Source organism: Lithobates pipiens, unplaced genomic scaffold (assembly GCF_037356315.1).
Source record: "Lithobates pipiens isolate NorthernLeopardFrog02 unplaced genomic scaffold, aLitPip1_a1.2 Scaffold_17, whole genome shotgun sequence".
NCBI lineage: Eukaryota > Metazoa > Chordata > Amphibia > Anura > Ranidae > Lithobates > Lithobates pipiens.
In genome coordinates, this window is record NW_027507755.1 from 14720377 (window position 1) to 14739147 (window position 18771).

The following is an 18771-nucleotide window of genomic DNA, read 5'->3' on the forward strand; positions in this document are numbered from 1 at the left end:
TAACCATGACAAGCTGCTAATAAAGTTCCTGCGTGCATTTGCTTTTGTTGTTAAGTCTGTTTGTTTCTGTTGTGACACAAGTGTAGCACCCTCATCCTAAAATAGGGTTACAGGTAAATTTAGTTATGCTGGGTGGTAGCCAACCTGGCTAATTTGTAGTGTTTAGAGGTCAAATGGCTTTTCTCATAATCCTGTTTAGCTGTATCTTCTCCTTTTTTGTCAGTAGGTGGCGCTGTTGCCTTTGACATTTATATGATGAGCTACAGTGAATTCAGGTTATGAATAAACATACCTTTCTCAGCCAATCAGATTTGCTGCTATGAATGCTGGGAGAAGTTACTTAATTCTTTAACTATATAAACAGTAAAAAAGGGAGGACAGATCATATTGGCCCCATACAGAACGAGGAAGGACATCTGGTTACAAAGGATGGGGAGATGGCGAAGGCATTGAATTTATTCTTCTCCTCAGTCTTCACGAGGGAATCGGAGGGGCTTCAGTAACCAAAACTGCAGTGTTTATCCTCCGGACACATCACAGGAAGTACCCTCATGACTAACAGAGGACAGAATTAGTAATAGATTTGGCAAACGTAACATTAATAAATAACCGGGACCAGATGGCTTGCACCCAAGGGCACTTGGGGAACTCAGTCAAACAATTGCCAGACCATTGTTCCTAATTTTTACTGACAGTCTACTGACTGGAATGGTACCAGCTGATTGAAGAAAATCCAATGTAGCACCAATATTTAAAAAATATGGTAATTACAGACCTATTAGTCTAACATCAATAGTATATACAAGATTTTAGGTATGAAAACTGTATCATTAGCAGTAATCAGCATGGATTCATGAAGAATCGTTCTTGCCAAACCAATCTATTAACCTGCTATGAGGAGGTGAGCTGCCATCTAGATAAAGGAAGGCCCATAGAAGTGGTGTAATTGGACTTTGAAAAAGCATTTGACACAGTTCCCCATAAATGTTTACTGTACAAATTAAGGTCATTTGGCATAGACCATAGCGTCAGACATGAATTGAAAACTGGCTACTAGAGTAAGTTCAGAGTGGGGTGATAAATGGGGAGTACTCAAAATGGTCAGGGGTGGGTAGTGGGGTCCCCCACGGTTCTGTGCTGGGACCAATCCTGTTTAATTTGTTCATAAATGACCTGGAGGATGGGGTTAACAGTTCAATCTCTGTATTTGCAGACGGTATAAAGCTAAACAGGGCAATAAACTTCTCTGCAGGATGCAGAAACCTTGAAAGAAGATCTGAACAAATGAATGGGGTGGGCGACTACATGGCAAATGAGGTTTAATGTAGAAAAATGTTAAATAATGCATTTGGGTGGTAAAAATATGAATACAATCTACTTACTAGGGGGTGAACCTCTGGGGGAATCTAGAATGGAAAAGGACCTGAAGGTCCTAGTAGATGATAGGCTCAGCAATGACATGCAATGCCAAGCTGCTGCTAACAAAGCAAACAGAATATTGGCCTGCATTAAAAAGGGGATTAACCACTTCAGCCCCGGACCATTTTGCTGGCCAAAGACCAGACCACTTTTTGCGATTCGGCACTGCGTCGATTTAACTGAAAATTGCGCGGTCATGCGACATGGCTCCCAAACAAAATTTACGTCCTTTTTTTCCCACAAATAGAGCTTTCTTTTGGTGGTATTTGATCACCCCCGCGGTTTTTATTTTTTGCGCTATGAACAAAAATAGAGCGACAATTTTGAAAAAAATTCATTATTTTTTACTTTTTGTTATAATAAATATCCCCCAAAAATACATTAAAAAAAAATTTGCCTCAGTTTAGGCCGATACGTATTTTTCTACATATTTTTGGTAAAAAAAAAAAGAAAATCGTGATTATTGATTGGTTTGCGCAAAAGTTAGAGCGTTTACAAAATAGGGGATAGTTTTATGGCATTTTTATTAATAATTTTTTTTTACTAGTAATGGTGGCGATCAGCGATTTTTATTGTGACTGCGACATTATGGCGGACACATCGGACATTTTTGACCCATTTTTGGGATCATTGTCATTCATACAGCAATCACTGCTATATAAATGCAGTGATTCCTGTGTAAATGACACTGGCAGTGAAGGGGTTAACCAGTGGGTGGCAGTGTAGGGGTTAAGTGTTCCTAGGGGTGTGTTACTAACTGTTGGGGGCTGGGCTTTCATTTAGTGAGCACTGATCTCTGCTCCAATCACACAGAGCAGAGATCAGCGTCACTAGTTGCTAGGCAGAACGGGGAGATGCTGTTTCCAATGGCATCTCTCCGTTCAGCTGCCCTGTGAGACGTATGCCCACGGCGATCGAGTCCGCGGGACCCGCGACCGGACTCACGGGGTTCCGACTAGCACGCGAGCAGGGCGGCATTAAAGATTGGACTTACCTGTAGGCCAATATGCCTGCCCGTGACATTCTGCCGACGTACATCGGCATGCGCTGGTCGGGAACTGGTTAAAGGGGTTGTAAAGCAAAATTTTTTAACAATATCTGATCTATATGCAGCATAGTTCAGGAATATAGCTGTTATTTCTGCAGAAATTTTTAATTTACCTGTTATATGCATATGCTTTTTCTGAACTTCCTCCTTTAGTGTATCTATGATCTCCTCAGCTTTCCGTTTTTTTAGAGCGCGCTCTGTGCAGCAACGTCGAGTCTTCAAATGAACTACAGTTCCCTTGATGCTTAGCGGTATCGTGCATTCGCAGAGCCGATTTTTCGCTGCGTCATAGAGAAATGTTCTCATTTCTCTCCACCCAGAAGCCACGCCCATCCCCGCCTCCCCAGCACGCCCATACATTGAAAAAACATAAAGGGGGCGGAGTAAAGGCTGTGCTGCTGAGATCGTCATTCTGACTGCAATAACATGGCATGGGAGGTGGAGCTAAAGCGTCTTAGACACGCCCGCGGCTCCCCTGCCTCTCGTGCCTGTGAACATACACATCGCCTCCCCGCAGGGATTTAGTCCCAAGGGAGGGGGCGAGCATGTTAACTAACGCCCAGCCAGAACGGCTCTGATGATAAGGGCAAGCTGACACAGAAAGAACAGGAAGTGAGAAATTCAGACAAAGAAAAAATACATTTAGAAGGGAAATCGAAGGAAAAGGTAAGTGAACCAACAATGCACTAGCTTAAAGGATCCTAATTAGAAAATAAAAAAATGAACCTTTACAACCCCTTTAACTCCAGGGATAAAGCAATAAATCTCCCACTCTACAAGACTCTGGTCCGGCCGCATCTGGAGTATGCTGTCCAGTTCTGGGCACCAGTCTTCAGGAAGGATGTACTGGAAATGGAGCGAGTACAAAGAAGGGCAACAAAGCTAATAAAGGGTCTGGAGCATATTAGTTATGAAGAAAAGTTGCAAGAACTGAACTTATTCTCTCTGGAGAAGAAACGCTTGAGAGGGGATATGATTAAAATGTAAAAATAAAAAATACCGTACTGGTGACCCCACAATAGGGATAAAACTTTTTTGTGGAAGGGAGTTTAATAAGACACGTGGTCACTCACTAAAATTAGAAGAAAAGAGGTTTAACCTTAAACTACGTAGAGGGTTCTTTACTGTAAGAGCAGCAAGGATGTGCAATTCCCTTCCACGGACGGTGGTTTCAGCGGGGGGCATTGATAGTTTAAAAAAAAAAACTATTAGATAAGCACCTGAACAACTGCAACATACAGGGATATACAATGCAATACTGACATATAAAACACACATAGGTTGGACTTGATTGATTTTGTCTTTTTTCAATCGCATTTTGTGAGTGGAAAATGGCTGTTGGCGAGCGTGGGGCTGCCTCAGAGTGGGGGGGGGACAAGCACCGCCGGCACGGCCTCCCATCCAGAGGAAGAGGCGAGCTGTCCGGATCAACAGAGTCTGTGATTACCCTCAGTAATAGCTGTCATTAGAACTTCCCGTGTTCCTGGGGCTCATCGTCACATAGCTCCTCCTCTTGGCCCGGCGCATTTGATAGACAGAATGCCAGTCCAATGCGGGACGTGTGACATCACCAAGAGGTGGGGCTATGTGATGATGAGCCCTGGGAAGATGGGAAATTCAAATGAAAGTTATTACAGCGGGCAATCTCGCTCTCTGCTGATCTGGACTGCTTGCCTCTTCCTCTGCACAGTTGAGGTAGCAATGGGCACAGGCAGGCCACGCTGCATTGGGCACATATCACGCTGCATTGGGTACAGGCAGACCAGGCTGTATTGGACACAGGCGAGGCTGCATTGGGCACAGGTGAGGCTGCATTTGGCGCAGGCGGGCCAGGCTGCATTGGACACTGCTGAGGCTGTATTGGGCACAGGTGAGGCTGCATTGGGCACAGGCAGGCCAGGCTGTATTGGACACAAGTCACGCTGCATTGGGCACAGGTCACGCTGTATTGGGCACAGGTCACGCTGTATTGGGCACAGGTCACGCTGCACTGATAAAGTTGTTAATATTTATTTTTGTAACCTAATTCTGCATAAAACATTTAAGTGTTATTTCACAAGATCATTTATGAGGGCCTGTTTAGGGCCGGGATTAGGGGGCAAGGCATGGTAAGGGTTGGGTGGGGCAACTGGTGGAAAGTAACCCTTAAGGCCTGGCTAGTAGCTCAGGACTTGAAATTTTGAGCCCTGGAGTCAGGCGAGCTAGGTCTTCCCCGCCCAGACTGCGGTCTGGTGGGATTTGTGTGAAACCGCTCCTGGCTGCTAGGCCTGAAGCCTGAGGCCTATCCAAGTGCTTTCCTGGCTGCTAGGCCTATCCGGTTGTTCACGATTCTGCTGAGAAAAGCCTCTGAGAAATTCTGAGAGGGATGGAGCTCTAGATGGAGTACCAGAGGTGACTCTTCACGGACCGGGGATCCATGAGGTGGCTGGGAGAGCTTCAAGAGAACTGATCCAAAATAATTTGGTATGATGCAGTGAGTAAAGTTCAGTTACTATAGGAGACAGCCTATTCTACAAAGTACAGATGTGCTGGTTCAGCTTAAAGGCTCTTTTCGTGTACTGCTGTCTGCCTTTTCTCACCTTTTTGTCGAAAGGAGTCTGCCTGTCTGCTGATCGTTACTATTTTTGACTAAGGGTGTCCTGTACTCTATCCCCTCTCTCCCCCATTTTTCCTGTTGTAAGAAATAAACTTCTCTTTGTTTAAGTGACTGACGCCCATTTTTCCATCTTGTTCATCACCCATCATGCCTAGTAACCTGCACCCCGAGGAGTTATGTTGGCCCCTGCCTCTGGGGGTGACCATCAAGCCCCTGGAAATGTGGGGAAGGTGCTACACAAGTAAGAATCAGAGCCTTGGAGTGTTTGCTGTGCAACTCCAACTCTTCCGGAGCAGACCAGCCACTCTCAGATCCTGCTCATCACAGTGAGCCATTGCCCTACAATGGTGACAAATGTTAGTTGTACATTGTAGTTGTCATATCTCAGACCGTGCACACAGTTTTTCCCTCTAGTCATGAGTGACTTTCTCCTCCTTTGACCTCACATGGCTTTAGACTATGACGTTGTCCATGTTTCACCCCAAACTTGCGAAAGGAGTGTCTAAAGCACCCTCATGCACCACCACCACTTGCAGTTTTCCTTTTTGATAGCCCATGCAGAATACAGAAGGGTAGCTTGTTTTGGATCACACTTATGGGCCTGTATTGATAAGTGTTTGTTTGCATCAGAACTTCCATACAAGTCATTGGGAATGTAAAAGCTGCTTGAAGCAGGTTGATACAACGTAGGTCATAGGACGAGTACACATGTGGGTCAAAACACTTGTAAACTGTGAATGGTTTCAGATACATCTAAGCCCTTGTACACACGGTCGGAGATTCCGACAACCAAATCCGTTGGATTTTGTCCGGATTTTGTCAGACGGATCTTGTCCGAAACTGTTGCATACACACGGTTGGACAAAGTTGTCGGAAAATCTGATCTTTCAGAACGATAACGATGGGACTATGTTTAGGCTAGTAGCCAATAGCTTTGATGTAGGAATTTGATCTGAGCATGCGTGGCACTTTGTCCGATCGGAATTCTCTACACATGATCGGAGTATGTCCGATCGGAGTATTTTGTCGGAAAATATTTCCGGCAAGTTGGAAAAGTTGGTCCGACGGATATTCCGACGGAAACAGTCCGATGCAGACCACACACAGTCGGAATATCCGACAAAACGTTCCGATCGGACACATTCCGTCGGGATCTCCAATCGTGTGTACAAAGGCTATGTGCTGTTCTGTTCAAGAGAAATCTTCCATTGAAGTCTGCCGACAAACAGGGTACAGAGGTGAGGTAGAGGCCAGGGGGGAACCACTGAACAGAGTTTCGGGTGCAGACAGTGGGAGACAAAATGATGTTCTGTCGTGGATGAGAAGGCTTCTAATATGCAAATAAACTAAACAAGATGCCCAGAACAATTCATTGTCAATTCCAGTGGCTGATTAGGTGTACGTTGTCGCCCTAAGACAGGAAATGTTATAATCCATAGAAGCCATACACTGTTTCAAATTTGACCAATTTAAGCATGGATTAGATTTTTGGTCAGTGTGTGTGTGTGGCCATTCCTGCTCAACAGAAGTCAATCATTTGATAGACTTTTATCAAAGAGAAATATCTGAAAATTTTCCTTAATCAGTGACCAGTGATCAGTGTATTCTGACAGCAGCAGGTAGAAGGTGGTTAAAAGAGAAGTATGGGAATGTTTTTTTTTTTTTCTAATCATACACACCTAGGTGTATGCAGCATCGGTCAAATGTTGCATCTGTCTCCTGTCGGCTCTAACACTGAGAACCAAACGATCAAACTCCGCCAATCGCTCGGTTCTTACAGCTCCTTGAGCAGAGAGCTGGTGATTGTCAGTCACGCCTCTCTGCTCTGCCCCCCCCCCCCCACGCTCACTGGAGTACTGGGCTGTGGAGGGGCGGGAGCGGCCAGCTCAGGCTCCCAGCGGCTCACTGAGAGGCTGAGCCAGATGTCGGTCCAGGTATGCGAGAGAGATCCCGACCATATGGTCCTGATCTTTCCCGAGCCTGGACCGGCTCTGTGACATCAGCTGACATCAGCTGAAAACTGGTCACAGAAGTGCAAAATGAACTGCACTCCTGTGATCTACAGGATAAGTACAGCCACACAAGCTTTGGATATACAGTGCCTTGCGAAAGTATTCGGCCCCCTTGAACTTTTCGACCTTTTGCCACATTTCAGGCTTCAAACATAAAGATATAACATTTTTATTTTTTGTGAAGAATCACCAACAAGTGGGACACAATTGTGAAGTGGAACGAAATCTATTGGATTTTTGAAACTTTTTTAACTAATAAAAAAATGAAAAGTGGGGCGTGCAAAATTATTCGGCCCCCTTGCATTAATACTTTGTAGAACCACCTTTTGCTGCGATTACAGCTGCAAGTCGCTTGGGGTATGTCTCTATCAGTTTTGCACATCGAGAGACTGAAATTCTTGCCCATTCTTCCTTGCAAAACAGCTCGAGCTCAGCGAGGTTGGATGGAGAGCGTTTGTGAACAGCAGTTTTCAGCTCTTTCCACAGATTCTCGATTGGATTCAGGTCTGGACTTTGACTTGGTCATTCTAACACCTGGATACGTTTATTTGTGAACCATTCCTTTGTAGATTTTGCTGTATGTTTGGGATCATTGTCTTGTTGGAAGATAAATCTCCGTCCCAGTTTCAGGTCTTTTGCAGACTCCAACAGGTTTTCATCCAGAATGGTCCTGTATTTGGCTGCATCCATCTTCCCCTCGATTTTAACCATCTTCCCTGTCCCTGCTGAAGAAAAGCAGGCCCAAACCATGATGCTGCCACCCCCATGTTTGACAGTGGGGATGGTGTGTTGAGGGTGATGAGCTGTGTTGCTTTTACGCCAAACATATCGTTTTGCATTGTGGGCAAAAAGTTGGATTTTGGTTTCATCTGACCAGAGCACCTTCTTCCACATGTTTGGTGTGTCTCCCAGGTGGCTTGTGGCAAACTTTAGACGAGACTTTTTATGGATATCTTTGAGAAATGGCTTTCTTTTTGCCACTCTTCCATAAAGGGCAGATTTGTGCAGTGTACGACTGATTGTTGTCCTATGGACAGAATCTCCCACCTCAGCTGTAGTTCTCTGCAGTTCATCCAGAGTGATCATGGGCCTCTTGGCTGCATCTCTTCTCCTTGTCTGAGCTGAAAGTTTAGAGGGACGGCCAGGTCTTGGTAGATTTGCAGTGGTCTGATACTCCTTACATTTCAAAATGATCGCTTGCACAGTGCTCCTTGGGATGTTTAAAGCTTGGGAAATCTTTTTGTATCCAAATCCGGCTTTAAACTTCTCCACAACAGTATTACGGACCTGCCTGGTGTGTTCCTTGGTCTTCATGATGCTCTCTGCGCTTTCAACAGAACCCTGAGACTATCACAGAGCAGCTGCATTTATACAGAGACTTGATTACACACAGGTGGATTCTATTTATCACCATCAGTCATTTAGGACAACATTGGATCATTCAGAGATCCTCGCTGAACTTCTGGAGTGAGTTTGCTGCACTGAAAGTAAAGGGGCCGGATAATTTTGCACGCACCACTTTTCCGTTTTTTATTTGCTAAAAAAGTTTAAATTATCCAATAGATTTCGTTCCACTTCACAATTGTGTCCCACTTGGTGATTCTTCACAAAAAATTTAAATTTTATATCTTTATGTTAGAAGCCTGAAATGTGGCAAAAGGTTGAAAAGTTCAAGGGGGCCGAATACTTTCGCAAGGCACTGTACTTCTCCTTTAAACAAACCCCACGCAGTCCTGATTTGAGAGTGCATCTGTATCAACAAGCCGGTGTTCTGTCAATATGTGCCCATCGTAGGAGCTTTATTTTGATGGGAGATACCATTTCTCTAACAATTTAATGCTATGCAAACAGCGGAAATACACCGTATTTGTCATATTGTGCCTTGTTGCGCCGCGGGTTTAGCAGCGAGGCGCAATCTAACATCTACGATGTCCCTCTGCTCTTTGCACAGCTTTAAAATTGTGCCCGTGAAATGGTATCTCCAGTTGAAAAAACCTCCTACGATATGCGCATGCGCTATGGTGACGTCACTGCAGCCATTTGGCAAATCAGCTGGAGTGGCTTTCCGTTCTGCGCATGCGTGGGCACTTTTCAATGGAGGGCACAATTCGATAGAACACCGGTAGCTATGTTTACAGGAATACAGGAGAGCTACACTGGTAGGAGAGAGGAGCTGGAGGGAGAGAGAGAACACAGCCTGCACCTTCTCTCTATTCTCTTCTCCTGCCATTTGGAGACGTGGCTGAAATTAGTAGTGGTGCTGCTGTCACTACTCATGTCAGCCTATAGTATAAGGAATGCAAGTGACCTCCTTCCTCCACACCCACAAACTGCTGCATTGGAGCAGTTGCCCCTCCTGCCCCTTCCCCTGGCCCTGAGCCCTGTGCGCACAAATCTCCAAAACAAAGGCTATTATTTCCCCATGGCTTGTATGCCTGATGAACCTTGGAGCTCTGCCAAACAGAGCCTTATGTTTATGTGAGGGCAAAACTGGACAGATAGTATAGTGGTGGTAACCACAAGGTCCTGGTCTTCCAGATTGGGGGTTGGACATGTGAATGGATGTACAGAACAGGTTCCTCCAAAAACGTGCATGCTTACATAGGCTGAGCCTGTAAACGTATTCCCCAACTAGATATCCCCAGGGGCATTAGGGAATTCAGGAGGGTTTTTGGATATATTGAGGGGGGCAGATAGTACAAGTGACCTCTGCAGACTATGTTACTGTGGAGTTGCTGATAAAAATAAATAGATAAATAAAAATGATCAATCAGCTTAATCAATCTTCAGAACTTACCAAACGACACGTTATAAGCTTCCATTTGTAATGGGGTTTTCTTTGTTATGTTAACTATAATGTCAGTGTAGCTCTTTATAGCATCGGCATAGTCTCGAACATCAAATGGTAGAACGACAGAGTCAGCCAGCTCATACACAAGTCCTCCTCGTACTTTAGCCACTGCCAGATGGTTCTTATAGAATGGGTCATAAAATGTGTCAACGATCTCAGCCGTCTCATACACACTGTGATACACTGGATAACCGCTGTACCTTCCCTCTTTCTGTAAAAATAAATAGGAAACAAATGTAATATGTTCAGCTACATTGAATTCATGTCCCCTTTACTCAATTTGCTGTGCGTGTTGGGACCGCACACTTTTCCAGAGTTTGCTAGTCATTATAGACGATCAGACATAGATCTTCTCCTATAGCTGAGAACTCAGCTTTTTCCCTCCCCATAGCTCTAAGGCATAATGCACTAGTATCGGTGGCGTCAGGGGGGGCTGGAACCCCAAATGGGTCCCTGAAAAGCAGAGAGTCTCCGCCATTTATTAAACAATTAGCCCTGAGTCACCCGTGAGTGTGCGGCGCCTCACTGTGCATGAGCGGGGATCGATCCGAGCAGCGAGCACAAAGTCCAGTCACGTGGGCGGTGGCGCCTAACTCCAACGTCTATTGGACGTCACACGGTCCCACCCGCGATCCCGGCATTGGACCAGTGAGATGTACATCATAGGCACTGCCATGTCCAATGAATGCTGGGACCACGGGACGTGTGATGTCCATCATAAGTACTGCAGGCTTCAGAAGGCGGGAATTAAAATGAGCTCGCTGCACCACTGTGAGAAGATCCCGCTCGGGCGGGCAGCACGGCTCTCCTGCCCTGCCCTGTCCTCTCCTGCCCTCCTGTTCTGTCTTCTTCTCCTCCTCTCCTGCCCTCCTGTCCTGTCATGGCATGGCTTTGGCTGCGGCTGCCTGCTTAGCAGGCCCTGCTGTCTACTCTACTGTGATGGGCGCGCAGCCGCACACTACGGCTGAGCTTCAGGAAGAGGTCAAGTCACCTGAAGTCTGGTCAGGTAGGTTAGTGTGTGTCAGGTGGGTCAGTGTAGGTCATACATTTTTTTTATTATTATTAATTTGTTACGTTACATTTGTTTAGATACGGCATTCGTTATTTCGGATAATTCGTAACCAGATAAATCTGTATTTGTTCCGTTCACTAACAGCCAAATTATTTCAGATTTTCACATTTTTAGATTATTGCTCTTTTTTTGTCCTTTTGAATTTTTGGCTTTTCATTCTTATTTTTGTAATCTCCATTCTCCAAATTTCGAATTTCAGAATTCTCAGATTTTTTAATTTACTAATTTAGAATTTCTGAATTTATGAGTTTTCAAATTCGCTATACAAGTACCTGCAATAAATAAATAAAACCCAAAACAGGCCCATCCTAGTATTTGTCATTGCTGTTACCAATTTGGGCAGCAGCAGGTGTGCGCATGTTTGCTGCCAGGGGAACTTAGAACGGCAAGAAGACTATGCTGTTCAGCTGCGACACATACATTAAGGCTTGGTTCGTACTTGCGGGAAACACAGGCAAAAGGACCGCGCACCTTTTTAAAACTGCAGGAAAATCGCAATTCACTTTTGCACGATGCGATTTCCAACACCCAAGAAAGCACTATGTGTTTAGATGTGTGGGAGTGTCATTAACAATCAATGTGAATAGGGAAAAGGACTGCGCTACCAAAAAATGACAAGCTGCCAGCACTACAATTAGACAAATTGTGCAATGTAAATAGAAGATAAAGTGCAGCGCTAATTACTGTATATACTTGAGTATAAGCCAAGTTTTTCAGCACAATTTTTAGGCTGAAAAACCCCCCTCAGCTTATACTCGAGTGAGGGTCTCAAGTGGGGGTGCAGCCTTATTGTACCCATCTGCAGGCTCATGGTACCCATCATCTGCAGTCTCATTGTACCCATCTGCATCCGTACCTTTCATAACTAAAACAGCGGGTGTATCCCGCAGTGTCATGCAATCTGTGCAGCCATCCATTGTAACAAAGCCCACGCCTTCTCCTTGTCCGTGATAGAGGAACACTGCTACAATGCTGGGAAATTGTATCAGTGTTCTGTCTATCACGGACAAGGAGGGGGCGGGGCTTTGTTGCAATGGACGGCCGCCGAACAGACTGTATGACGCAGCGGGAGACACCTGCTGTTTTAGTTATGAAAGGTATGGATGCAGATGGGCACAGTGAGGCTGCAGATGGGCACAATGAAGCTGCAGATGGGCACAGTGAGGCTGCAGATGGGCACAGTGAGGCTGCAGATGGGCACAGTGAGGCTGCAGATGGGCACTGATGATACAGGTGGGCACAGTGAGGGTGCAGATGGGCATTGTTTCCCAGTAGCTGCTGCATTTCCCACCCTAGGCTTATACTCGAGCAAATACGTGTTCCCAGTTTTTTGTGGTAAAATTAGGTTCCTCGGCGTATACTCGAGTATATATGGTATATAAGAAAATGTGTACACAGTTAAAGTGACAGTGCAAACCTACAATAAGGTCAATGGCCTGCACCTGTGGCATATGTAAATATTGCAAAATATAAACAAAGGTGCTAACAATATAAAGTGACAGTGCAATAATCTATTCAGGCCGATGACTGGTACCTAATGAATAAAATGACATAAAACACGATAATGAATCACAATGTAAATCTAAAAAGCTTCATAAACATAAGTGAGTCTATCCAAAAAGGAAGGGTGACTTCAAGTATGAAAAAAGTATGGAAAAGTTCATAAGCGGTGAAAAATAGTTGTTCAGCCTTTAGAAGGGAAAACCACCATGGAAGAGTTTCACAGTACCCCTTGAAAAGGAAAACCACCAAGAAGAGGATTCACCATCCAATGTGTAGCCACCACCAAAGAGGATAATTGGGTACTCTTACCAGATATTGGGGGTCATCTGCCAATGGCAAAACAGGCAGAAACACTGGAGAAACGTGAATTTCCTAAAAACCAGCATACAGGAGTGCACTTGAATCCAGCATCCAAGGGGATTTATGCTCCCATCATCAGAAAAAGGGTCATGAAGGGGAAAAAAAAAAAAATCGCCACATAGCATAAAATCCTTTACCAAAAAGTAATGCACTTACATCAATGTAAACAAATATAGGCGCTGTATAAAAGTGATCACAGGAACGGAGTAAAACGCAGTATTATGGAGCCAGCACAGTACATCTTGACGTGTTTCGTCCACTAAGACGTCATCTGGGGTATGTAGTGTGCCGGTGCTAGTCATTGGCCTGATTAGATTTTTGCACTGTCACTTTATATTGTTCGCACTTTTGTTTATATTTTGAAATATTTACATATGCCACAGGTGCAGGTCATTGGCCTTATTGTAAGTTTGCACTGCCACTTTAACTGTGTAGACATTTGCTTATACATTTAGCACTGCTCTTTATCTTCTATTTATATTTAGAGTCAAAGGCAGCCCCATGCATCTGTAACAGAGTAGTGAAACTGACACTGGCGCGGCTACTTCAGCAGGATTTCAAAAACGCAGAACAGACTTCGTTTAACAGAAGTCTATGCAAGTCGCAATGAAATTGGCAAAAAGTAGTGCAGGAACCTTTTTCAAAGTCACTGCGACATGATTTGTAGCAATTTGAACAGGTTCCATTGCAGACAATGACGTACGACTTGTCATGCGATTTGGAACTCTCAGATCTCATGACAAATTGCACTGGTGCGAACGGGGGCTAAGGCCATAGACCCAGCAACCGTTGAGACTTTTGCAAACACGTTTACATTGCTGCCATTCATTTTAATTAATGCCCTATACAATAGAAACGCAGGGATAGGACGCCCAATCCTTTTTTTTTAAAATCCCACTGTACTGAATCGCTCAGTGCTGCGGCACCATGCGGTTTAGCACATACAATGACACTGTGGCTGCTGATGTGTGGGGGTGCCATTAATTCTTAATGGCACCTCTGTGTGTATGCTAAAGTGCAGCTCATTTCTCTGTGGGTTGGGAACGTTTGGGATTTTTCCTGAGTTGCAAACATGTGAACCCAGCCTAAAAGAGAACTCATTTATTTAAGTACCTACACATCAGAGGAGAGAGCGTTTCATCATAATGCACATCTACAACGCACAGCCATAAGTCTAGGTTCACATCGGTGCGGGCTGCATTCTACATTTAGGGCAACCCATTCTTTTCAATAGGCTACCTTAGTCGCAGAAACGTGGGTGGGAAAAAAGTCAGACTTTTTTTTTTAAATTGCGCCCACACAGAACCGCATGGTGCGTTTTGCCAATATATGGGGGGGGGGAGGGGGCATTAAGAATTAAAAGCACCCCACGTGTCTGCTAAAGAGCAGGGTATTTTGCCTGCAGATTCGGAATGCACGCGATTTTGCGAGCGTTCTTGACCCACACACGTTTAAACCTAGGATGAAGTAGTTAAATTGGTTGTAATCCTCAGACATAAAATATGTACAAAGCACATCCCTCTAGCAGGGGTCTCAAACTGGCAGCCCTCCAACTGTTGCGAAACTACATGTCCCATCATGCCTCTGCCTGTAGGAGTCATGCTTGCAACTGTCAGCCTTGCAATGCCTCATGGGACTTGTAGTTTTGCAACAGTTGGAGAGCCACCAGTTTGAGACCCCTGTGTGTAACTCAATCCAGAGCACTAAGGGTACTTTCACACTGGGAGGCTGCCGGCGTTAGCAGTAAAGCGCCGCTTTACCGCTGTTATAGTGGCGCTTTTTGGCCGCTAGTGGGATGCATTTAACCCCCACTAGCAGCTGAAGGGTTTAAAGCGCCCATTTTGCATGTTGTTCATTTCAATGGGCAGGGCGTTTTGGGAGCAGTGTATACACTGCTCCCGTGCCACTCCAAACATGCTGCTTGCAGGACTTTTTTTCCAGTCCTGCAAGCGCACCGTCCCAGTGTGAAAGCACTCCTGCTTTCACACTGGGGAGCAGAGGCGTAACTAGAACTTTCAGGGCCCCGATGCAAGAAACCATGAAGGGCCCCCCTGAACTCCAGCCAGGACCCTTCCCTCCGAGTCCGGCGGTGGAACTCCAGGGCATGGTCACAGGTGTGACCTTTGTGAGCCCTGTAGTTCCACCACTGGTATCAGTAGTTTTTTTTTATTATATATTTTTTTTATTTTTAGGTGCCCCATTGGGGGACTGTCCCTAGGCAGGATGGGGTCCCCGTCCCCAGAAGAGATGAGGTTCTTTTCTACAGGGCAGATGAAGTTACTGCCCCCAGATGAGAAGGGGTCCCTGTCCCCAGGGGGAGATGAAGGGGGTATGTAATGGTGTGTGGGGGATGGGGTCCTCTCACTCACCATGACCAAGCTGCTGGCCGCTCACTCATCCATGTTGGCCTGGGCTCCATCCAGTGTGCTGGACGGGCGATCAGCATATCTCCCAGAAAGACCTTTCATCATCTGTGTATGACGGGGGAGGAGGGGGGCTGGCAGACAAGCCTGCAATGTCTTCCGGGGGGGGGGGGGGGGGCGGCTCTCATAGGGCTGCACTGCATCTGTGTGCTTAAAGTTTTTTACCTGGGAGAAGTATGCAGTGCAGTGTGGGCTGGACTCAGGGAGGGCGGAGCAGGAGAGGGGTACTCTGAGGAGACGGCCGAGGACACAGGTCATGCGGGGAATGCACAGCTAAAGAGCAGCCAGTGGGATAGTCGAGCATGGAGCTCTGCTAGTCACCCTCCACCTCCAGCCACCCGTGTGCATGGTGCACTGGTACCCCTAGCTGCCTATGCTGCTGCCAGCCATATGTAGAGGGGGCTGCATGGGCCCCCTGCATCACAGGGCCCAGTTGCGGTCGCGACTGCTGCACCCCCTATAGTTACACCCCTGCTGGGGATGCAGGAGAGGCACTTTTCAGGCACTATATATCGCTAAAATGCCTGAAAAGTACCCAAGTGTGAAGGAGGGCTAAGTGTCAATTCTGTCTGCTCCCACGTTCCTCCGCAATCAACATGAGTCACTGCTGACAAGTTTTCCTGACACCAAGAAAAAAATGGTGACGGGGTGGGAACTCCAACTGATTGACAGCCGGAGCTCTGCTCCTGTATGAATGGGGGGGGGGTGGGGTGGGGGGTGGGTAATGTCCCAGTGTCCCTTTCCTCCAATCAGCACTCAGAGCTCTGTTCACTGAGGAAAGGAGGAAGCTGGCCAGTCATGTGATTGCAATCTCGGCTGTGAAATTAGGTATTTACAGCATTTATTTCTATAAATCATCACATATAGAGGGAGATACTACAATAGGAGGCAGTGCTGATGCGGAATCTGCGGCAATCCTATCGCCGGAAGTGGAGGTATCTGCTCCCCCCTGCCTCTGAAAGGTGCCAAATGTGACACGGGGGGGAAGCGGAAGTTCAATTTTTGGGTGGAACTCCACTTTAAGAGCTGAGATTGCGGTCACATGACCAGCCAGCTCTCTCCTCCTCCCCTCCAGACTGACATCCGCAGAGGAATCTCAGCCCTGCCCACTGCATCTCTCAGAGGAGGAAAGGAGAAAGCTGGGCAGTCATGTGATCACAATCTCGGCAGTGAAATGGAGATATTTGCACCATTTATTTCTATAAATCACACACAGAGGGGGATGCTACAATAGGAGGCAGTGCTGATGGTGTATACAGGTTAGGTGGCTTAAAGAGGAAGTAAACCCTGATGAGTTTACTTCCTCTTTCATTCCCTGCAAAGGCAAAGCATAATGGACTACTATGCATCGCATAGTAGCCCATTATGTGTCACTTACCTGACACAGGAGCCAGCGAAGTCGCCGCTGTCCCCTGTAGTCTGCCACATCCATCTTGGTGGTGTCTCGCAGCTCCGCCGCTGTCATTCGGCGAAGCCGCGATGACTTCACTCCTGCGCATGCGCACGGGAGCCGACACGCGCGGCAGCTCCGTCGCTGAGAATGCTGCGCTCAGTGCGCCTGCGCGCCGCTGTCTACGGCGCATCCTGTTTTCGGGCAAATATCTCCTAAACCATATAGGTTTAGGAGATATTGCTTGGACCTACAGGTAAGCCTTAATCTAGGCTTACCTGTAGGTCAAAGTGGTTTGTAAGGGTTTACAACCACTTTAACAACCACTTTAAGCAAAAAATCATGTACATAATTACAATATATCTCTTTGTTCGCAGATGAGTAACTTTTGTTAGCAGTTATTTTGACACAGGATCAAGCAAGATGACCAGGCATGACGTTTTTATTTATTTGTTCTTGGAACTGATTTCTATTTTTATTTATTTTTTAGCTGTCAGTGGTGCCAGCGTCGAGCTGCATGCAATTACAGCATTTAAGTCTTCAGCATGCCGTTGGAATTGGGTAACAGCTATTTAGTCTGTCACTCGGTGGAAGAGCAGGATGAGTCAGTGCCATATGAACCATGCCCGCCTACTTACCAGGTGCTCGGGTACAAAATACTAACCCTATTTTTAGTATACCGAGTTCTTCCTGAAGCAATGCCAAGCCGCTGGAAAAATACTTCAAAATCATTTCCTGAACCCAACTTGTTTATCCTTTATAGAAAGCAAAAAAAAAAAAAAAAAAATGATATGTAAGGAATGGAGACATGGAACACAGTACACGTTACATGCAAAGTCTAAAACAAAAGCTTGCTTATATGGAATAAATATATGTTACAGTTGGAATCTATGTTTGTTCTAGCAAAACATCCCTTATTTTCAGTGATCTCCTCACTTTAAATTGCAGTCTTCCAGTAATGGAAAATGTCATTAAAGGATTTGTGCAGGAATCCTGTACAGGCTTATTGAGTTTGTTTATTGAAAAAACACATAGGGGTCCATTTATTTAAAAAAAATGCTAAAATAAAAAAAGTCACAAATAATCCCTGTAATGTGTCTAATATGTTTATTTCCTAGTGGGCATAATACAGTATGTTCCTAATTGAGGTAGTTAAAGCGGAGCTCCGCCTACAAATACTGCATCTGCTGACTTTTAAAATAAGGACACTTACCTGTCTAGGGCGCCCGCGATGTCGGCACCCGAAGCCGATCTGTCCCTCGGCTCTCAGGTGCTGCTGCTGTCATCTTCAGTAAGGGAATCAGCCTTGCGGCTTCACTTGTTGGTTCCCTACTGCGAATGTGCAACAAGCGCTGCGCATTCCCACTGGTCCCTGCTGTCTTATGGGACCTGTGTGTCTCCCAGAAGACAGTGAGGGGGGCGGAGAAGGCACTGGAAGTGGCGTAGATACCCAACGGGTGGCTCGGGTATCTATGCCGGAAGTGGGAGCAAGTTACCTGCATTAGACATGGGGATCCAGAAAGCGGAAGTAAAATTTTTGGGAGGAACTCCGCTTTAAAGGAAAATGATAGCATTATGGCCAGTAGATGGACAGGACAATAATGAAAATGTATTAGCCACATTGCAGGGTTTATTTGCAGGGTGGATACAAATCAATGATTTAAAAAAAAAATAAGAAAAAATAAAAAAATATTTTTTTTTTATTTAAATAGATTTTTTGATTTTTATTAAATTTATTTTAATAAAATGCTTTTGGAGTAAGAAATCTAAACATTGATTTCTATTTAAGATATATTAATCATTTAGTTTATTCGGCATGAAATGGAGCTTAGTTATGTAGCATGAGGCTGTATATCCACTTAAGCCCCGGACCAATTTGCAGCCAAAGGACCAAGCCCCTTTTTGCGATTCAGCACTGCGTCGCTTTAACTGACAATTGCGCGGTCATGCGATGTGGCTGCTAAACAAAATTGGCGTCCTTTTTTCCCCAGAAATAGAGCTTTCTTTTGGTGGTATTTGATCACCTCTGCGGTTTTTATTTTTTGCGCTATAAACAAAAATAGAGTGACAATTTTGAAAAAAATTCAATATTTTTTA

The 18771-nt window shown here is 45.4% G+C and overlaps 1 protein-coding gene across 1 annotated transcript in view; it reads right to left on the reverse strand.

The window, feature by feature from the left end:
* Positions 1–18771, reverse strand: part of LOC143986595 (putative N-acetylated-alpha-linked acidic dipeptidase) — a 113574-nt gene that overhangs the window by 11022 nt on the left and 83781 nt on the right. The window contains exons 15-16 of the mRNA XM_077485004.1: positions 17339–17429; positions 9873–10137 (exon numbers count right to left, since the gene is read on the reverse strand). Coding sequence (XP_077341130.1) covers positions 9873–10137; positions 17339–17429 — 356 coding nt within the window. The remainder of the gene's footprint in view (positions 1–9872; positions 10138–17338; positions 17430–18771) is intronic.